Here is an 18,477-nt window from a genome sequence, read left to right as displayed (position 1 = left end):
AACCGAAATGTTTTTCAATAAACTTCTTACAGAAATGAGTTTTTTAGTCGAAAAAGCTTTTCAACAAAAAACTTTTTCCAAAAATGCCTTTTTTACGAAAAGCTTTTTACGAATTTTTTAAAGCTTTGCTAGCCAAAATAAATTTCTTAAAACTTTCTAAAGCTTTTTAGCCTACCTGTTGGTTTCAACAACAATTTTAATCATAAAAGCTTTTCAGTCTATAAAGCTTTCCAATAAAAAAAATTCTTTAAAATACTGAGAATTAACCAAATTAGGAAAAAAGCTTCATGAAAAAGAACTTTTTAAAATTTATAAGCTTACTTTTAAAAAAGCTTTTTTAAGAATTTCAACAAATGAATTAAAATATTAAACTTTTGCGTTGTTTTAATTAAAATTTATTAAGTAATAAATTAGATTTATAGAAAGCTTTTTAATTGTTATTAAAAAAAAACATTTGTTAAATTGTGTATTTGCTTTTAAAAAAGCTTAAAAAAATGTTTCTTCAAAAATGAAAAAGCTATTTTTGAAGAGCTTTTACATTAAAAAAAGTATTTTAAATAAAATGTTTTAACAAAACTAACAAAAAAGCTTTTTATTTAATTTAAACGAATTTCTTAAAGTTTTGTGCTTTTTATTTGTTTATTTAGAATTTATTAAGAATTTCTTTAAACAACAAATGTAAAAAGTTTATAACTGACTCCAATGTCAGGGCAGCTTTCATATTATAAAAGTAAAAGCTTTTGTTGAAAATGCATTTCTCTTTTTCAAATAAATAATGTAAATAGCTTTGACTTATTAATGAGCTTTTGGTTTTAGGGATTTTCTCTTTAAAGTCAAGTATTTTGTGAAAAGCTTTAAAAGCTTTCTGTTATATCTATAACAGAATTAGAAACATTTTATGGAGAAAGCTGTTTTAAAAGTAAAGCTTTAAATATAAATACAGTAATTCTGTGTTAAAAAGCTTTAACAGCTTTACATTTTCTTCATAAAGAAACTCCCATAAAGCTTTATTTTCTACTCTAACCCTATTCTTTTAGTTCAAATTAATAAAAAAGAAGACTTCTACCACATTCCTGGATAAAATTGTATTTAAAAATTTTATATAATTTCCGTTTTTGTTTTATTAATTTATCAGACTACCTAAAGTTTACTTACAATACTAATAGATTTTGACTTTACTTAAAATACTAATAAGAAGTTGAGACAAAATCGACCATTTTACGAGCATATTTTTTGTTATTTCACACACATTTAATTACGCTTAAAAGTTACAACATTTTGATTTAAAATAAAAAAAAAAGAAACTAAAGTTCTCTTATTTTTGCAATAAATTTATTAATTAATATGGCTTTTGTGTAATTATAGTTAAAACTCTTAAAATTTAACAAGGACTATATACATTTGTTTTTAGATTTCCGTATCCGTTAGAGAAATATTTAAAACTTAAATTTTAAAAATTAGTATTAACTGTTGTGATTTTTTTTTTTTTTTTTTTTTGGTATTTTTTTTTAAATTTTTTCTTGGCTTTTTACTTTTAAATAAAGAAAATTATAAGGAACTAATAAACTAATGTACTTAATATTTTTTTTATAAAAAAATTATTTTCTTTTTTATAAAAAATAAAAGTAGTAAGTAGTATAAATGGAAAGAAAATAAGATTGAGGAAAATCCATTTAATTAAATAGCTACCTTGATTTTAAACTCTTTACATTGGGTTTTGTTGTTGACAAGGTGGTAGTTGTGGAAGAGGAGGAACAGGAGCAGGACAAGGAGCAATATAAAGATGACGAACAATTTAATGCTGATGATGATAAGTATGATTTTGTTGTCTTTGTAGTCAGTTGTAGTCTGGCACATATTGATGTGATTTGCGTTTCTATTTCAAATGTTATTGGCAGACTTGACATATCCTTATTAAAATCCATCATACTTTTGTGATTTGTAATTCTATTACAATTTCCTTTTTCTACTACTTGAGAGTTTTTTGAAAGATTATTTTCCTTACTTGTTGTTATATTACCATCATTTTCAATACTTTTATTTTTAACTTCCTCACAATCACAAACCTTGGCATCATCATGCTCATCATCATCATTGTTGCAACAATGATTTCTTAAGTGTTTTTCTTCTTCCGGTTCAACTTTTAAATTGCATGATGTTGGTTTTTTTGCTCTCGTTAAGTTATTATGTCCCAAGTATAATTGTTCTAAACAACCTGTTGTTGTTATTAAAGCCATTGCTATCAGTAATATTATTGTGATGGGCTTTATACTGACAGATGAATCCGTTTTATTGGCTGCATTTGGTTGAATGAAAAACGATAAAATTTTGGTAACAAAACTTTCCCGCAATGACATACCTTGTACGGGATCGGCACGTGAATTACTGGCATACACGGTCTCACGTGACTCTAGGACGGGCGCCTTTTGTGGTCTATCACCTTCGACGGATTCTTCATTGCTGCGCCAGTAGAATGTGGACAGAGAGGCGACACACTAGAAAATGGAAGAATAATCAAAAAAGAGAAGAGTTAGTTAAATAGATAAATTACTGAGCTAAGTTATTTATTTTTCATCAGATAGACATATAAACTATTAAGAGGAATTAGTTGAGCTAAATTTCAGATCTCTAGATTAATTACGAAAACACAGACAGACCAGTTTACTTAATTTCTAATCGCCAATATTCCTACTTACCTTTAATTTCATATCACCATTTCGAAAATGATGCTGTTCCACACGAAATTGTAAACCCAATACCGATGTTTCTAAACCCTCACGACCCGATATGATAGTATCGTATTTACGTAACGTATGAGGTTCAGCAGCTTCACCATTCACGAACCAAGAAAGCTGAACTGCCGGTTTTGAACGACCGGCAGTACAATTAATGCGTACCCAATCACCGATTTGATAACGAGGACGACCACCACTGATTTTGGGAGGTCCCTGATCGGGTAGAGCTAAAAAAGGAAAATAAAAATTTATTTAACAAATTAAAAGTTATCCCAAATAAATATAATATTTTTATAGATTTTTGATGTAAATAACAAAAAGCATACACCTGTTTATTTTGCAGTAAGTTTGTGAATATAAATATGTATATTTATATAAACTCTAGCAACATATACATATATACATGTGTATGTATGTATAAGCCTAATATTTGTTTAATTCAATCAAAGTTTTCGGTTTGTTTCTCTAAATCCTTATATGAAGTACGAAAATAAATATGTATAATGCCTGTAAAACTATATTTGTTGTTAATTGCATTTGGTCTGATTGATTTCCAAAGATAGAGTTGAACAGTTTGATACACGGTGAAAAACAACAAAGTTCTAAACTTTCATACCCTACACTATAAGATAGGGAATAGACTATATAATAGTCTATGTTCCAGTCAATAGCCTGTCAAATAATCTACAGTGTAGCCTACAGCCTCCCTAGTCTAGCTAACGCCTGGTATATAGTCTAGTCTATAGTCTAGTCTATAGTCTAGTCTATAGTCTAGTCTATAGTCTAGTCTATAGTCTAGTCTATAGTCTAGTCTATAGTCTAGTCTATAGTCTAGTCTATAGTCTAGTCTATAGTCTAGTCTATAGTCTAGTCTATAGTCTAGTCTATAGTCTAGTCTATAGTCTAGTCTATAGTCTAGTCTATAGTCTAGTCTATAGTCTAGTCTATAGTCTAGTCTATAGTCTAGTCTATAGTCTAGTCTATAGTCTAGTCTATAGTCTAGTCTATAGTCTAGTCTATAGTCTAGTCTATAGTCTAGTCTATAGTCTAGTCTATAGTCTAGTCTATAGTCTAGTCTATAGTCTAGTCTATAGTCTAGTCTATAGTCTAGTCTATAGTCTAGTCTATAGTCTAGTCTATAGTCTAGTCTATAGTCTAGTCTATAGTCTAGTCTATAGTCTAGTCTATAGTCTAGTCTATAGTCTAGTCTATAGTCTAGTCTATAGTCTAGTCTATAGTCTAGTCTATAGTCTAGTCTATAGTCTAGTCTATAGTCTAGTCTATAGTCTAGTCTATAGTCTAGTCTATAGTCTAGTCTATAGTCTAGTCTATAGTCTAGTCTATAGTCTAGTCTATAGTCTAGTCTATAGTCTAGTCTATAGTCTAGTCTATAGTCTAGTCTATAGTCTAGTCTATAGTCTAGTCTATAGTCTAGTCTATAGTCTAGTCTATAGTCTAGTCTATAGTCTAGTCTATAGTCTAGTCTATAGTCTAGTCTATAGTCTAGTCTATAGTCTAGTCTATAGTCTAGTCTATAGTCTAGTCTATAGTCTAGTCTATAGTCTAGTCTATAGTCTAGTCTATAGTCTAGTCTATAGTCTAGTCTATAGTCTAGTCTATAGTCTAGTCTATAGTCTAGTCTATAGTCTAGTCTATAGTCTAGTCTATAGTCTAGTCTATAGTCTAGTCTATAGTCTAGTCTATAGTCTAGTCTATAGTCTAGTCTATAGTCTAGTCTATAGTCTAGTCTATAGTCTAGTCTATAGTCTAGTCTATAGTCTAGTCTATAGTCTAGTCTATAGTCTAGTCTATAGTCTAGTCTATAGTCTAGTCTATAGTCTAGTCTATAGTCTAGTCTATAGTCTAGTCTATAGTCTAGTCTATAGTCTAGTCTATAGTCTAGTCTAAAGTCTAGTCTATAGTCTAGTCTATAGTGTAGGCCATAGTCTAGTCTATAGGGTGATCGATTATTCGACATTTTCCAAAAACCGGTTTTCGAATAGTTCGAATAGTTGACATTTAAAAAAAAAGCGGTTGATATTTTTCAAATTCAGAAAAAACCGGTTAACCGGTTTTTCATTATAAATAAAAAAAATATATTTTAATTTGAAAAACTTAATATTTATGTTTAAATTTGATTAATAAAACATGGCCCGAAATGATTTTTAACAGTTTAAATGATTATAACTTTAGATCTAGTCGTCTTATTTACATTATTTCTTTAATATAAAAAAATTAGGAAAAAAGTGGGACACTTCTGTTAAACATAAGGTACTATGTAATCCTAGCTTATTTTAAAAGCCCGGTTTAGGAAATTTGCATAGGCATTCCAACACTTCCATAAAATTTCAGCCGTAAATTAATTATTGTAATTGGAATATAATCTTAAGATTGATAAAATTTTATCAAACAGTTATCAATTTTACAAATAATTTTTTTTAATTAGTTAGGAAAATCAAGAAGTTTTAACCAAAGGAGCTGTAGAAAAATATGGGATAGTTCCTCGACTCGAATATTTTTAAAATTTAGACGGGCTGTATTATTATTTCCTTAAAATTTTCATTTAAATAATCTTTGAATACAAAGCAGATAAAAGTATTCGAAACCGGTTTTTAAAAAGTGAAAAAACCGGGTTGTTCGATATTCGAAAAATCAACATTAAGAAAAAACCGACACTGGTAAAGCAGAAAAAACCGGTTTTAAAACCGGTTGAAAAATCGAGTCGATCACCCTACTAGTCTATAATTTATTTTATGGTTTATTCTATAGTCTAGTCTACGGTCTAGTTTATAATCTATGATCTTGTCTATATTCCAGTCTATAGTATAGTCTATAGTATAGTCTAGTCTATAGTCTAGTCTATAGTCTAGTCTATAGTCTAGTCTATAGTCTAGTCTATAGTCTAGTCTATAGTCTAGTCTATAGTCTAGTCTATAGTCTAATCTACAGTCTAGTCTGTAGTCTAGTCTAAAGTCTAGTCTATAGTCTAGTCTATAGTGTAGGCCATAGTCTAGTCTATAATTTATTTTATTTTATAATCTAGTCTACGGTCTAGTTTATAATCTATGATCTTGTCTATATTCCAGTCTATAGTCTCGTGTATAGTTTAGGGTGTAGTCTAGTTTATTCAATTTAACTTATGCAGTTCTCCTGAAAATTTATGAACAAAGTACTTTTATATAGAATGTTTTTTGATAAAATATTAAAATTTTTAACTGTCTACATTTGTTAAAAACTTTTGCCGTTATATATTCAATATTTTTAGAATGTACAAATACAGTTGTGTTATTCCAATGAGCAGTTTCTGAACAATAACTTAGTACAAAAAATTTACATTTGTCCATTAGTAATTAGAAGAACAAACTAGTTTGTTGTTTATATAAGATCCCTTTTTAAATCGGTCTTTTTTTCTAATAGTTTAAAGGAAGAAGAGGAGTAAAAAGAAATATAATAGTGCTATTACTGTAATCCTTTACTGTAAAATTTTTACCTAAATATATTTTGACACATATGTATATGTATATGTATGTACATTTGCAAACCTCTTTAGTTTTATAACATTTGTACTATGTTCGCATATATACAGAATTATGTACCTTAGACAAACTGAAAGACCGACAGTGTTTCCAGTTAAGGTAATAAAATAAAAAATAAAAGTCCTTAAAAAGTTGTTTTTTTGCATAAAAATAACAAATACTTTTTTTTATAATATAGGCTTTATTTTTCTCTCGTTTAAGGATCGGCAACAATTTGTGATGCATTATCAATTATTAAATTTGCTAAACTAAATAAAATTTGCCTAAACATTTTTCAAACTATAGCAGCAGCTGCTCTATTTGTTGCTCTTTTAACAAAATACAAATTCAAATATTTGTTAAGTACTTAGTACAAAAAAAAAAAAAAACTAAAAAAAGTTATTGCTTTTATGGTAACTCGAAAAAATTTTTATTTTTTATTTAGAAAAAATCATAAAATACAGTTTTTTTAGAAGTTGCAACGCTCTCTGTTCATTCAACTGACACCCAATAAATATCAATCAATCTTCTCTATGTTTACAACAGTGTTTTCCATATGAATTTTCATTAAAGTTTTAGTTTTCTACTGAATTGTGTGTTTTTAGAGTTGTTTTAGAATTTTTTTAATAAAATGTAACAAAAGCTGTCAATACTTACAGACAACAACCATGTCACCATGTTCGGTAACAGTTTGAAATGATGGCGCTTCACCCGATACCTCACAACGAAAACGTCCAGCCGATTGTAGATTCACTTCACGTAATGTTACAATCGCATCACTGGAATTATGGACCTGTAAAAACAAAAAACAAAAAGTGTGTTAAAGCAAAAATATTTAAAATATTCTTGAAATATTAAATAATTTATGGGATATTATGTAAAATTGCTGGCAAATTAGTCGAATTTGTTTGGTGAGTTGTAGGGGGATAAATAATCTACATCATAACATATTTATCAAAACTTTAAACCTAGTACAGTCTACAGCATATTATATAGTCTAGACTATAGTCAAGTCCATAGTTTGGTCTATGGAGTAGTCTGTTGTGTAGGTCTTATAGAAGTCTACAATGTAGTCAATGTCTTGTCTAGTCTATAGTCTAGTCTATAGTCTAGTCTATAGTCTAGTCTATAGTCTAGTCTGTAGTCTAGTCTATTAGTCTAGTATAGTCTATAGTCTAGTCTATAGTCTAGTCTATAGTCTAGTCTATAGTCTAGTCTATAGTCTAGTCTATAGTCTAGTCTAGTCTAGTCTATAGTCTAGTCTATAGTCTAGCTATAGTCTAGTCTATAGTCTAGTCTATAGTCTAGTCTATAGTCTAGTCTATAGTCTGTCTAAGGTCTATAGTCTAGTCTAGTCTATAGTCTAGTCTATCGTCTAGTCTATAGTCTAGTCTATAGTCTAGTCTATAGTCTAGTCTATAGTCTAGTCTATAGTCTAGTCTATAGTCTAGTCTATAGTCTAGTCTATAGTCTAGTCTATAGTCTAGTCTCTATAGTCTAGTCTATAGTCTAGTCTATAGTCTAGTCTATAGTTAGTCTATAGTCTAGTCTATAGTCTAGTCTATAGTTCTAGTCTATAGTCTAGTCTATAGTTCTAGTCCTATAGTCTAGTCGATAGTATAGTCTATAGTCTAGTCTATAGTCTAGTCTATAGTCTAGTCTATAGTCTAGTCTATAGTCTAGTCTATAGTCTAGTCTATAGTCTAGTCTATAGTCTAGTCTTAGTAGTCTAGTCTATAGTCTAGTCTATAGTCTAGTCTATAGCTAGTCATAGTCTAGCTTAGTCTAGTCTATAGTCTAGTCTATAGTCTAGTCTATAGTCTAGTCTATAGTCTAGTCTATAGTCTAGTCTATAGTAGTCTCGTCTATAGTCTAGTCTATAGTCTAGTCTATAGTCTAGTCTATAGTCTAGTCTATAGTCTAGTCTATAGTCTAGTTCTATAGTCTAGTCTATAGTCTAGTCTTAGTCTAGTCTAGTCTATAGTCTAGTCTATAGTCTAGTCTATAGTCTAGTCTATAGTCTAGTCTATAGTCTAGTCTATAGTCTAGTCTATAGTCTAGTCTATAGTCTAGTCTATAGTCTAGTCTATAGTCTAGTCTATAGTCTAGTCTATAGTCTAGTCTATAGTCTAGTCTATAGTCTAGTCTAGTCAGTCTATAGTCTAGTCTATAGTATAGTCTATAGTCTAGTCTATAGTCTAGTCTGTTGTCTAGTCTATTGTCTAGTCTATAGTCTAGTCTATTGTCTAGTCTATTGTCTAGTCTAAAGTCTAGTCTATAGTCTAGTCTATTGTCTAGTCTATTGTCTAGTCTATAGTCTAGTCTATAGTCTAGTCTATAGTCTAGTCTATAGTCTAGTCTATAGTCTAGTCTATAGTCTAGTCTATAGTCTAGTCTATAGTCTAGTCTATTGTCTAGTCTATTGTCTAGTCTAAAGTCTAGTCTATAGTCTAGTCTATTGTCTAGTCTATAGTCTAGTCTATAGTCTAGTCTATAGTCTAGTCTACAGTCTAGTCTATTGTCTAGTCTATAGTCTAGTCTATAGTCTAGTCTATAGTGTAGTCTATAGTGTAGTCTATAGTCTAGTCTATAGTCTAGTCTATAGTCAAGTCTATAGTCTAGTCTATAGTCTAGTCTATAGTCAAGTCTATAGTCTAGTCTATAATCTAGTCTATAGTCTAGTCTATAGTCTAGTCTATAGTCTAGTCTATAGTCTAGTCTATAGTCTAGTCTATAGTCTAGTCTATAGTCTAGTCTATAGTCTAGTCTATAGTCTAGTCTATAGTCTAGTCTATAGTCTAGTCTATAGTCTAGTCTATAGTCTAGTCTATAGTCTAGTCTATAGTCTAGTCTATAGTCTAGTCTATAGTCTAGTCTAGTCTATAGTCTAGCCTATAGTCTAGTATAGTCTAGTCTATAGTCTAGTCTATAGTCTAGTCTATAGTCTAGTCTATAGTCTAGTCTATAGTCTAGTCTATAGTCTAGTCTATAGTCTAGTCTATAGTCTAGTCTAGTCTAATCTATAGTCTAGTCTATAGTCTAGTCTATAGTCTAGTCTATAGTCTAGTCTATAGTCTAGTCTATAGTCCTAGTCTATAGTCTAGTCTATAGTCTAGTCTATAGTCTAGTCTATAGTCTAGTCTATAGTCTAGTCTATAGTCTAGTCTATAGTCTATAGTCTAGTCTATAGTCATTATAGTCTAGTCTATAGTCTAGTCTATAGTCTAGTCTATAGTGTAGTCTATAGTGTAGTCTATAGTCTAGTCTATAGTCTAGTCTATAGTCTAGTCTATAGTCAAGTCTATAGTCTAGTCTATAGTCTAGTCTATAGTCAAGTCTATAGTCTAGTCTATAGTCTAGCTATAGTCTAGTCTATAGTCTAGTCTATAGTCTAGTCTATAGTCTAGTCTATAGTCTAGTCTATAGTCTAGTCTATAGTCTAGTCTATAGTCTAGTCTATAGTCTAGTCTATAGTCTAGTCTATAGTCTAGTCTATAGTCTAGTCTATAGTCTAGTCTATAGTCTAGTCTATAGTCTAGTCTATAGTCTAGTCTATAGTCTAGTCTATAGTCTAGTCTATAGTCTAAGTCTATAGTCTAGTCTATAGTCTAGTCTATAGTCTAGTCTATAGTCTAGTCTATAGTATAGTCTATAGTCTAGTCTATAGTCTAGTCTGTTGTCTAGTCTATTGTCTAGTCTATAGTCTAGTCTATTGTCTAGTCTATTGTCTAGTCTAAAGCTAGTCTATAGTCTAGTCTAGTCTAGTCTATGTCTAGTCTATTAGTCTAGTCTATAGTCTAGTCTTATAGTCTCGTCTATAGTTCTAGTCTCTCGTCTAGTCTATAGTCTAGTGTATAGTCTAGCTCTAGTTGTCTATTGTCTCGTCTTTATTAGTCTAAGTTCTAGTCATAGTCTAGTCTATTGTCTAGTCTATAGTCTAGCTATAGCTAGTCTATAGTCTAGTAAGTCTAGTCTAGTCTACAGTCTAGTCTATTGTCTAGTCTATAGTCTAGTCTATAGTCTAGTCTATAGTGTAGTCTATAGTGTAGTCTATAGTCTAGTCTATAGTCTAGTCTATAGTCAAGTCTATAGTCTAGTCTATAGTCTAGTCTATAGTCAAGTCTATAGTCTAGTCTATAATCTAGTCTATAGTCTAGTCTATAGTCTAGTCTATAGTCTAGTCTATAGTCTAGTCTATAGTCTAGTCTATAGTCTAGTCTATAGTCTAGTCTATAGTCTAGTCTATAGTCTAGTCTATAGTCTAGTCTATAGTCTAGTCTATAGTCTAGTCTATAGTCTAGTCTATAGTCTAGTCTATAGTCTAGTCTAGTCTATAGTCTAGCCTATAGTCTAGTCTATAGTCTAGTCTATAGTCTAGTCTATAGTCTAGTCTATAGTCTAGTCTATAGTCTAGTCTATAGTCTAGTCTATAGTCTAGTCTATAGTCTAGTCTATAGTATAGTCTATAGTCTAGTCTATAGTCTAGTCTGTTGTCTAGTCTGTTGTCTAGTCTATAGTCTAGTCTATTGTCTAGTCTATTGTCTAGTCTATAGTCTAGTCTATACTCTAGTCTATAGTCTAGTCTATAGTCTAGTCTATAGTCTAGTCTATAGTCTAGTCTATTGTCTAGTCTATTGTCTAGTCTAAAGTCTAGTCTATAGTCTAGTCTATTGTCTAGTCTATTGTCTAGTCTATAGTCTAGTCTATAGTCTAGTCTATAGTCTAGTCTATAGTCTAGTCTATAGTCTAGTCTACAGTCTAGTCTATTGTCTAGTCTATTGTCTAGTCTATTGTCTAGTCTATAGTCTAGTCTATAGTCTAGTCTATAGTCTAGTCAATAGTCTAGTCTATAGTCCAGTCTATAGTCTAGTCTATAGTCTAGTCTATAGTCTAGTCTATAGTCTAGTCTAGTAGTCTAGTAGTTATAGTCTAGTCTATAGTCTAGTCTATAGTCTAGTCTATAGTCTAGTCTATAGTCTAGTCTATAGTCTAGTCCTATAGTCTAGTCTATAGTCTAGTCTATTCTAGTCTATAGTCTAGTCTATAGTCTAGTCTATAGTCTAGTCTATAGTCTAGTCTATAGTCTAGTCTATAGTCTAGTCTATAGTCTAGTCTATAGTCTAGTCTATAGTCTAGTCTATAGTCTAGTCTATAGTCTAGTCTATAGTCTAGTCTATAGTCTAGTCTATAGTCTAGTCTATAGTATAGTCTATAGTCTAGTCTATAGTCTAGTCTGTTGTCTAGTCTATTGTCTAGTCTATAGTCTAGTCTATTGTCTAGTCTATTGTCTAGTCTAAAGTCTAGTCTATAGTCTAGTCTATTGTCTAGTCTATTGTCTAGTCTATAGTCTAGTCTATAGTCTAGTCTATAGTCTAGTCTATAGTCTAGTCTATAGTCTAGTCTATAGTCTAGTCTATAGTCTAGTCTATAGTCTAGTCTATTGTCTAGTCTATTGTCTAGTCTAAAGTCTAGTCTATAGTCTAGTCTATTGTCTAGTCTATTGTCTAGTCTATAGTCTAGTCTATAGTCTAGTCTATAGTCTAGTCTATAGTCTAGTCTACAGTCTAGTCTATTGTCTAGTCTATAGTCTAGTCTATAGTGTAGTCTATAGTGTAGTCTATAGTGTAGTCTATAGTCTAGTCTATAGTCTAGTCTATAGTCAAGTCTATAGTCTAGTCTATAGTCTAGTCTATAGTCAAGTCTATAGTCTAGTCTATAATCTAGTCTATAGTCTAGTCTATAGTCTAGTCTATAGTCTAGTCTAGTCTAGTCTATAGTCTAGTCTATAGTCTAGTCTATAGTCTAGTCTATAGTCTAGTCTATAGTCTAGTCTATAGTCTAGTCTATAGTCTAGTCTATAGTCTAGTCTATAGTCTAGTCTATAGTCTAGTCTATAGTCTAGTCTAGTCTATAGTCTAGCCTATAGTCTAGTCTATAGTCTAGTCTATAGTCTAGTCTATAGTCTAGTCTATAGTCTAGTCTATAGTCTAGTCTATAGTCTAGTCTATAGTCTAGTCTATAGTCTAGTCTATAGTCTAGTCTATAGTCTAGTCTATAGTATAGTCTATAGTCTAGTCTATAGTCTAGTCTGTTGTCTAGTCTGTTGTCTAGTCTATAGTCTAGTCTATTGTCTAGTCTATTGTCTAGTCTAAAGTCTAGTCTATAGTCTAGTCTATTGTCTAGTCTATTGTCTAGTCTATAGTCTAGTCTATACTCTAGTCTATAGTCTAGTCTATAGTCTAGTCTATAGTCTAGTCTATAGTCTAGTCTATTGTCTAGTCTATTGTCTAGTCTAAAGTCTAGTCTATAGTCTAGTCTATTGTCTAGTCTATTGTCTAGTCTATAGTCTAGTCTATAGTCTAGTCTATAGTCTAGTCTATAGTCTAGTCTATAGTCTAGTCTACAGTCTAGTCTATTGTCTAGTCTATTGTCTAGTCTATAGTCTAGTCTATAGTCTAGTCTATAGTCTATAGTCTAGTCTATAGTCTAGTCATAGTCTAGTCTATAGTCCAGTCTATAGTCTAGTCTATAGTCTAGTCTATAGTCTAGTCTATAGTCTAGTCTATAGTCTAGTCTATAGTCTAGTCTATAGTCTAGTCTATAGTCTAGTCTATAGTCTAGTCTATAGTCTAGTCTATAGTCTAGTCTATAGTCTAGTCTATAGTCTAGTCTATAGTCTAGTCTATAGTCTAGTCTATAGTCTAGTCTATAGTCTAGTCTATAGTCTAGTCTATAGTCTAGTCTATAGTCTAGTCTATAGTCTAGTCTATAGTCTCGTCTATAGTCTAGTCTAGTCTATAGTCTAGTCTATAGTCTAGTCTATAGTATAGTCTATAGTATAGTCTATAGTCTAGTCTATAGTCTAGTCTATAGTCTAGTCTATAGTCTAGTCTATAGTCTAGTCTATAGTCTAGTCTATAGTCTAGTCTATAGTCTAGTCTATAGTCTAGTCTATAGTCTAGTCTATAGTCTAGTCTATAGTCTAGTCGATGGTGTAGTGTATGGTTTAGTCGAGTCGAGTCTAGTCTATAATAACTTTTAGTTAAATATATTTTTATAGATTGTACTTTTTGGGTACTTGTTTCAAATAGCAGCCGTTTGAAAATTTTCCCTTACATTTTCCACAGCTGAAGTCTCAAAACTATCAAGAGAGTTCTTTATTTTATAGTGCACTTAAAAATATGTTTAAGACACCTTAAATAAAAACTTAACCATGTGAATGGGTACTTCAATCACTCTGTTTAAGACACCATCAATATTTTCACGATTACTAAGTAAAGTAGCTTTAAAACACTTTTTATTAAGTGCACAGTTCTAACATTTACAAACAAACATGTTTGCAGTTTTTTTTAACCCATACTTTATAGCCATAAATCTCTTCCAATATTTGCTTAACAATTTCACATCAAATCGATTAAGTTTAAACAATATCCGGTAGTTTATGAAAAAACAGCACAAACATGAAGCACACTAACAATAACTAAAACTACAGTAGCAGCCGTGATAGCAAAAAAAAAAAAAAAAATACTAACTCATATACATATGTATGTATAGTACAAACCTTTACACTATACATACTTAGAGCCAATTGTACCAGGAGGTGTTCAGTGAATATATGTACATATAAACAAGGAACATGATGTTTTCGAAGCAGGCAAGGTTATACATAAACCAAAGCATTATCCAATGGCTGTATTTAGTCTAGAGTTAAAATGTGTAACTAGTAGCCAACTATTTTACACGATAATGTTTTATCTAAAGTTAAACATCATGATACAATGTGGAAAAGTTAAAAAACAGACACACTAAAAGTTAAGGAATAGAAAAGAACAATAGGGGTGTTGAAAAAATAGGAAATTAACCCTTAGGAGGCCTAGAATTTCTTTATATATTGGATTCGATATATTGACAAATTAATTTAATAAGGACAACAAAATGTGTTGTTAATTGGTTCCTACTTAAATCGTAAGAGAAGAAAGGAAATCATGTTTGTTTTATTTTTTGACTTTTAAAGTGAATCAATTTAAGATTATTATTGTCCTGGCAGGGTTAATTTTAACATTACAAATATTACTAGCAGTAACAGCAGCAGCATTAGTGGAATAGATTTTACATTTATTGCTTTAGACTTTTTCCCCAGACCAGAGAGAAAGGTGATAGAGCTGATACACCCAAACCTATCGGCGCTCATGCAAACTCACTTACAAATAAGCATATTTTTTATGACTAACATTTTCTGCTAAGCATTACTTATGGCAGCGCAACTATTTTAGCACTTTGGCAGTCAAATGAGCAAACATTCTCCAACACATATTATGCTATTGCTCTAAATAATATTACCATGTGTGTGTGTGTGTTTGTATCCTGCAAAAGAACGAATTAAATGAAATGAACAAAAACGGCTGCTACTTACTAGTCTTTGAATTATAGCAGTGAACTTTGTGTTACTGAAGGACTTTACTTTACTACCTTCTGTTTGTGAACATGTACAAAATTTACTACTTTCTATGTTAGTTTACAACTATACATATGTGTTGGCCATTTCTTTTTTTCCATTACTTGGTTATAGTTTTTTTTGTAATCTATAACATTTAAGTATAAAATACACGTATTCCATGGGGTTTTAGAAGGAATAGTCAAATGGAAGAGAAAAATAAAATGCCGGCAAATTTTAAGCCCTTTACTTCAAAACCAAAGAAAAATTCACCTATTAAAATTCTATCACATGATAAAGTGCACATACGTTTGCTCTCTTTAAAAGACTGGGAACCGTGTGATAAAAGGCGAAAAAGTTGTGACAAAATTTTTAGTATTTTATTAATTTAAAAAACTATAATTAGAGATTTAAATATTAATATTATTTAAAATTTTTTAAATAGGCTAGACTAGATATACTATAGACTAGACTATAGACCAGACTGTAGACTAGACTATAGACTACACTATAGACTAGACTATAGACTGGAATATAGACTAGACTGTAGACAAGACTATAGACTAGACTATAGACTAGACTATAGACTAGACTATAGACTAGACTAGACTATAGACTAGACTATAGACTAGACTATAGACTAGACTATAGACTAGACTATAGACTAGACTATAGACTAGACTATAGATTAGACTATAGACTAGACTATAGACTAGACTATAGACTAGACTATAGACTAGACTATAGACTAGACTATAGACTAGACTATAGACTAGACTATAGACTAGACTATAGACTAGACTATAGACTAGACTATAGACTAGACTATAGACTAGACTATAGACTAGACTATAGACTAGACTATAGACTAGACTATAGACTAGACTATAGACTAGACTATAGACTAGACTATAGACTAGACTATAGACTAGACTATAGACTAGACTATAGACTAGACTATAGACTAGACTATAGACTAGACTATAGACTAGACTATAGACTAGACTATAGACTAGACTATAGACTAGACTATAGACTAGACTATAGACTAGGCTATAGACTAGGAACTCATAGGACTTAGACTATAGACTAGACTATATACGACTGTAGACTTGACTAATAGACCGTAGACTAAGAGACTTAGACTATAGACTAGACTATAGACTAGACTATAGACTTAGACATAGACTAGACTATAGACTTAGACTATAGACTAGACTATAGACTATGACTATAGGACTAGACTATAGACCTAGACTATAGACTGATATAGACTATCGACTAAGACTATAGACAGACTATAGACTAGACCCCTATGACTAGACTATAGACTAGACTATAGACTAGACTATAGACTAGACAGAGACTGACTATAGACTAGGACTATAGACTAGACTATAGACTAGGACTATAGACTAGACTATAGACTAGACTATAGACTAGACTATAGACTAGACTATAGACTAGACTATAGACTAGACTATAGACTAGACTATAGACTAGACTATAGACTAGACTATAGACTAGACTATAGACTAGACTATAGACTAGACTATAGACTAGACTATAGACTAGACTATAGACTAGACTATAGACTAGACTATAGACTAGACATAGACTAGACTATAGACTAGACTATAGACTAGACTATAGACTAGACTATAGACTAGACTATAGACTAGACTATAGACTAGACTATAGACTAGACTATAGACTAGACTATAGACTAGACTATAGACTAGACTATAGACTAGACTATAGACTAGACTATAGACTAGACTATAGACTAGACTAGACTATAGACTAGACTATAGACTAGACTATAGACTAGACTATAGACTAGACTATAGACTAGACTATAGACTAGACTATAGACTAGACTATAGACTAGACTATAGACTAGACTATAGACTAGACTATAGACTAGACTATAGACTTGACTATAGACTAGACTATAGACTTAACTATAGACTATACTATAGACTAGACTATAGACCAGACTAAAGACTAGACTATAGACTAGACTATAGACTAGACTATAGACTAGACTATAGACTAGACTAGACTATAGACTAGACTATAGACTAGACTATAGACTAGACTATAGACTAGACTCTAGACTAGACTATAGACTAGACTATAGACTAAACTATAGACTAGACTATAGACTAGACTATAGACTAGACTATAGACTAGACTATAGACTAGACTATAGACTAGACTATAGACTAGACTATAGACTAGACTAGACTATAGACTAGACTATAGACTAGACTATAGACTAGACTATAGACTAGACTAGACTATAGACTAGACTATAGACTAGACTATAGACTAGACTATAGACTAGACTATAGAATAGACTAGACTATAGACTAGACAATAGACTTGACTATAGACTAGACTATAGACTAGACTATAGACTTGACTATAGACTAGACTATAGACTTGACTATAGACTAGATTATAGACTAGATTATAGACTAGACTATAGACTAGACTATACTATAGACTAGACTATAGACTAGACTATAGACTAGACTATAGACTAGACTATAGACTAGACTATAGACTAGACTATAGACTAGACTATAGACTAGACTATAGACTAGACTATAGACTAGACTATAGACTAGACTATAGACTAGACTAGACTAGACTATAGACTAGACTATAGACTAGACTATAGACTATACTATAGACTAGACTATAGACTAGACTATAGACTAGACTATAGACTAGACTTTAGACTAGACTATAGACTAGACTATAGACTAGACTATAAACTAGACTATAGACTGGACTATAGACTAGACTATAGACTAGACTATAGCCTAGACTATATACTAGACTATGGACTAAGCTATAGACTAGACTATAGACTAGACTATACCACTGTTCAATTTCATTTTTACCGCGTTCAAAACTTTATTTTTACATGTGTGCCCTACACGAGTCTAAGTCAAAGTGTGTGTTCATAAATATTTAAAAAAAGCTCTTGAATCTACTTACATCCACTGAAACACCTGGCAGTAAAAAGGTCTGTGCTGGCGGCATATCCCTGGGTACATATCGATAAAATTCATTGCCATCCTTGTACCATTTTACCGAGTACAATGCCTCACCATCTAAGTCGTAAAGGCATTCCAATTGTGCTGTTGAACCCTTAATAACGTAATTTGGTATACGTACTTCAACCAAACGTAGACTCTGGGTGAAATCTGCAAATGAAATTGAGAAAAAAATAGAGAATTTTTTTGTTAGTTTTACATAAAAACGCTAAAGATAAATAAGTTTTTGGTAGTAAATTTGTTTTTGTCTAAATCCTTTTTTTCGCCTTTTTCAGCAAAGGATGGAAAAACAGCTTTAACTAGTTATTGCAGGTAATGTTTTTTTGCACCAGCCACATTAGATAAGTAATGGTCAGTAGTATTTGGTTTTAACTTTTCTTTGTTTTTTTTTATTTATCCAACTCTTTCCTTGTGTAACTTGAGTTAAGTGTTTTAAAGTGTTTCCTAACAGTTTAGCCACGTTGCAAATTGTATTCCACGTTTACCGCTGCTTCTCTCTAACTATTGGCTTGATTTTTAATTCACTATAGTTTTTAGTTGGCTTTTTATTTTATTCCTTTTTTTGCAGTTGTTAAGAGGAACACATTTAATTTAATTAGCAGTAATGATTATAAAGTGGCTTAACCATTAATACATTGTGTAAAGTAGGGGGTAGATTTGAAAAAGGGAGGCTACAGATTGGCTTTTGAAGGGCCTCTTTAATGATTTTGGTTTGGTTGGCT

At 31.2% G+C, this 18,477-nt stretch overlaps 1 protein-coding gene across 1 annotated transcript; it reads right to left on the bottom strand.

Moving 5' to 3' along the window:
* Positions 1-1,576: 1,576 nt before the first annotated feature.
* Positions 1,577-17,955, bottom strand: LOC119610131 (the record flags this gene model as incomplete). The annotated part of the gene is made up of 5 exons (XM_037965232.1): positions 1,577-2,296; positions 2,360-2,495; positions 2,697-2,962; positions 6,908-7,043; positions 17,697-17,955. Coding segments are annotated over 5 exons (1,408 nt in total), but the record flags the coding sequence as incomplete, so codon positions are not given.
* Positions 17,956-18,477: the final 522 nt, after the last annotated feature.

This window comes from Lucilia sericata, unplaced genomic scaffold (genome assembly GCF_015586225.1).
Source record: "Lucilia sericata isolate MDLA Ls3-8-SP2 unplaced genomic scaffold, ASM1558622v1 Contig001122F_arrow, whole genome shotgun sequence".
NCBI lineage: Eukaryota > Metazoa > Arthropoda > Insecta > Diptera > Calliphoridae > Lucilia > Lucilia sericata.
The sequence above is the reverse complement of the archived record's forward strand: the minus strand, read 5'-3'. Positions and strand labels throughout refer to the sequence as shown.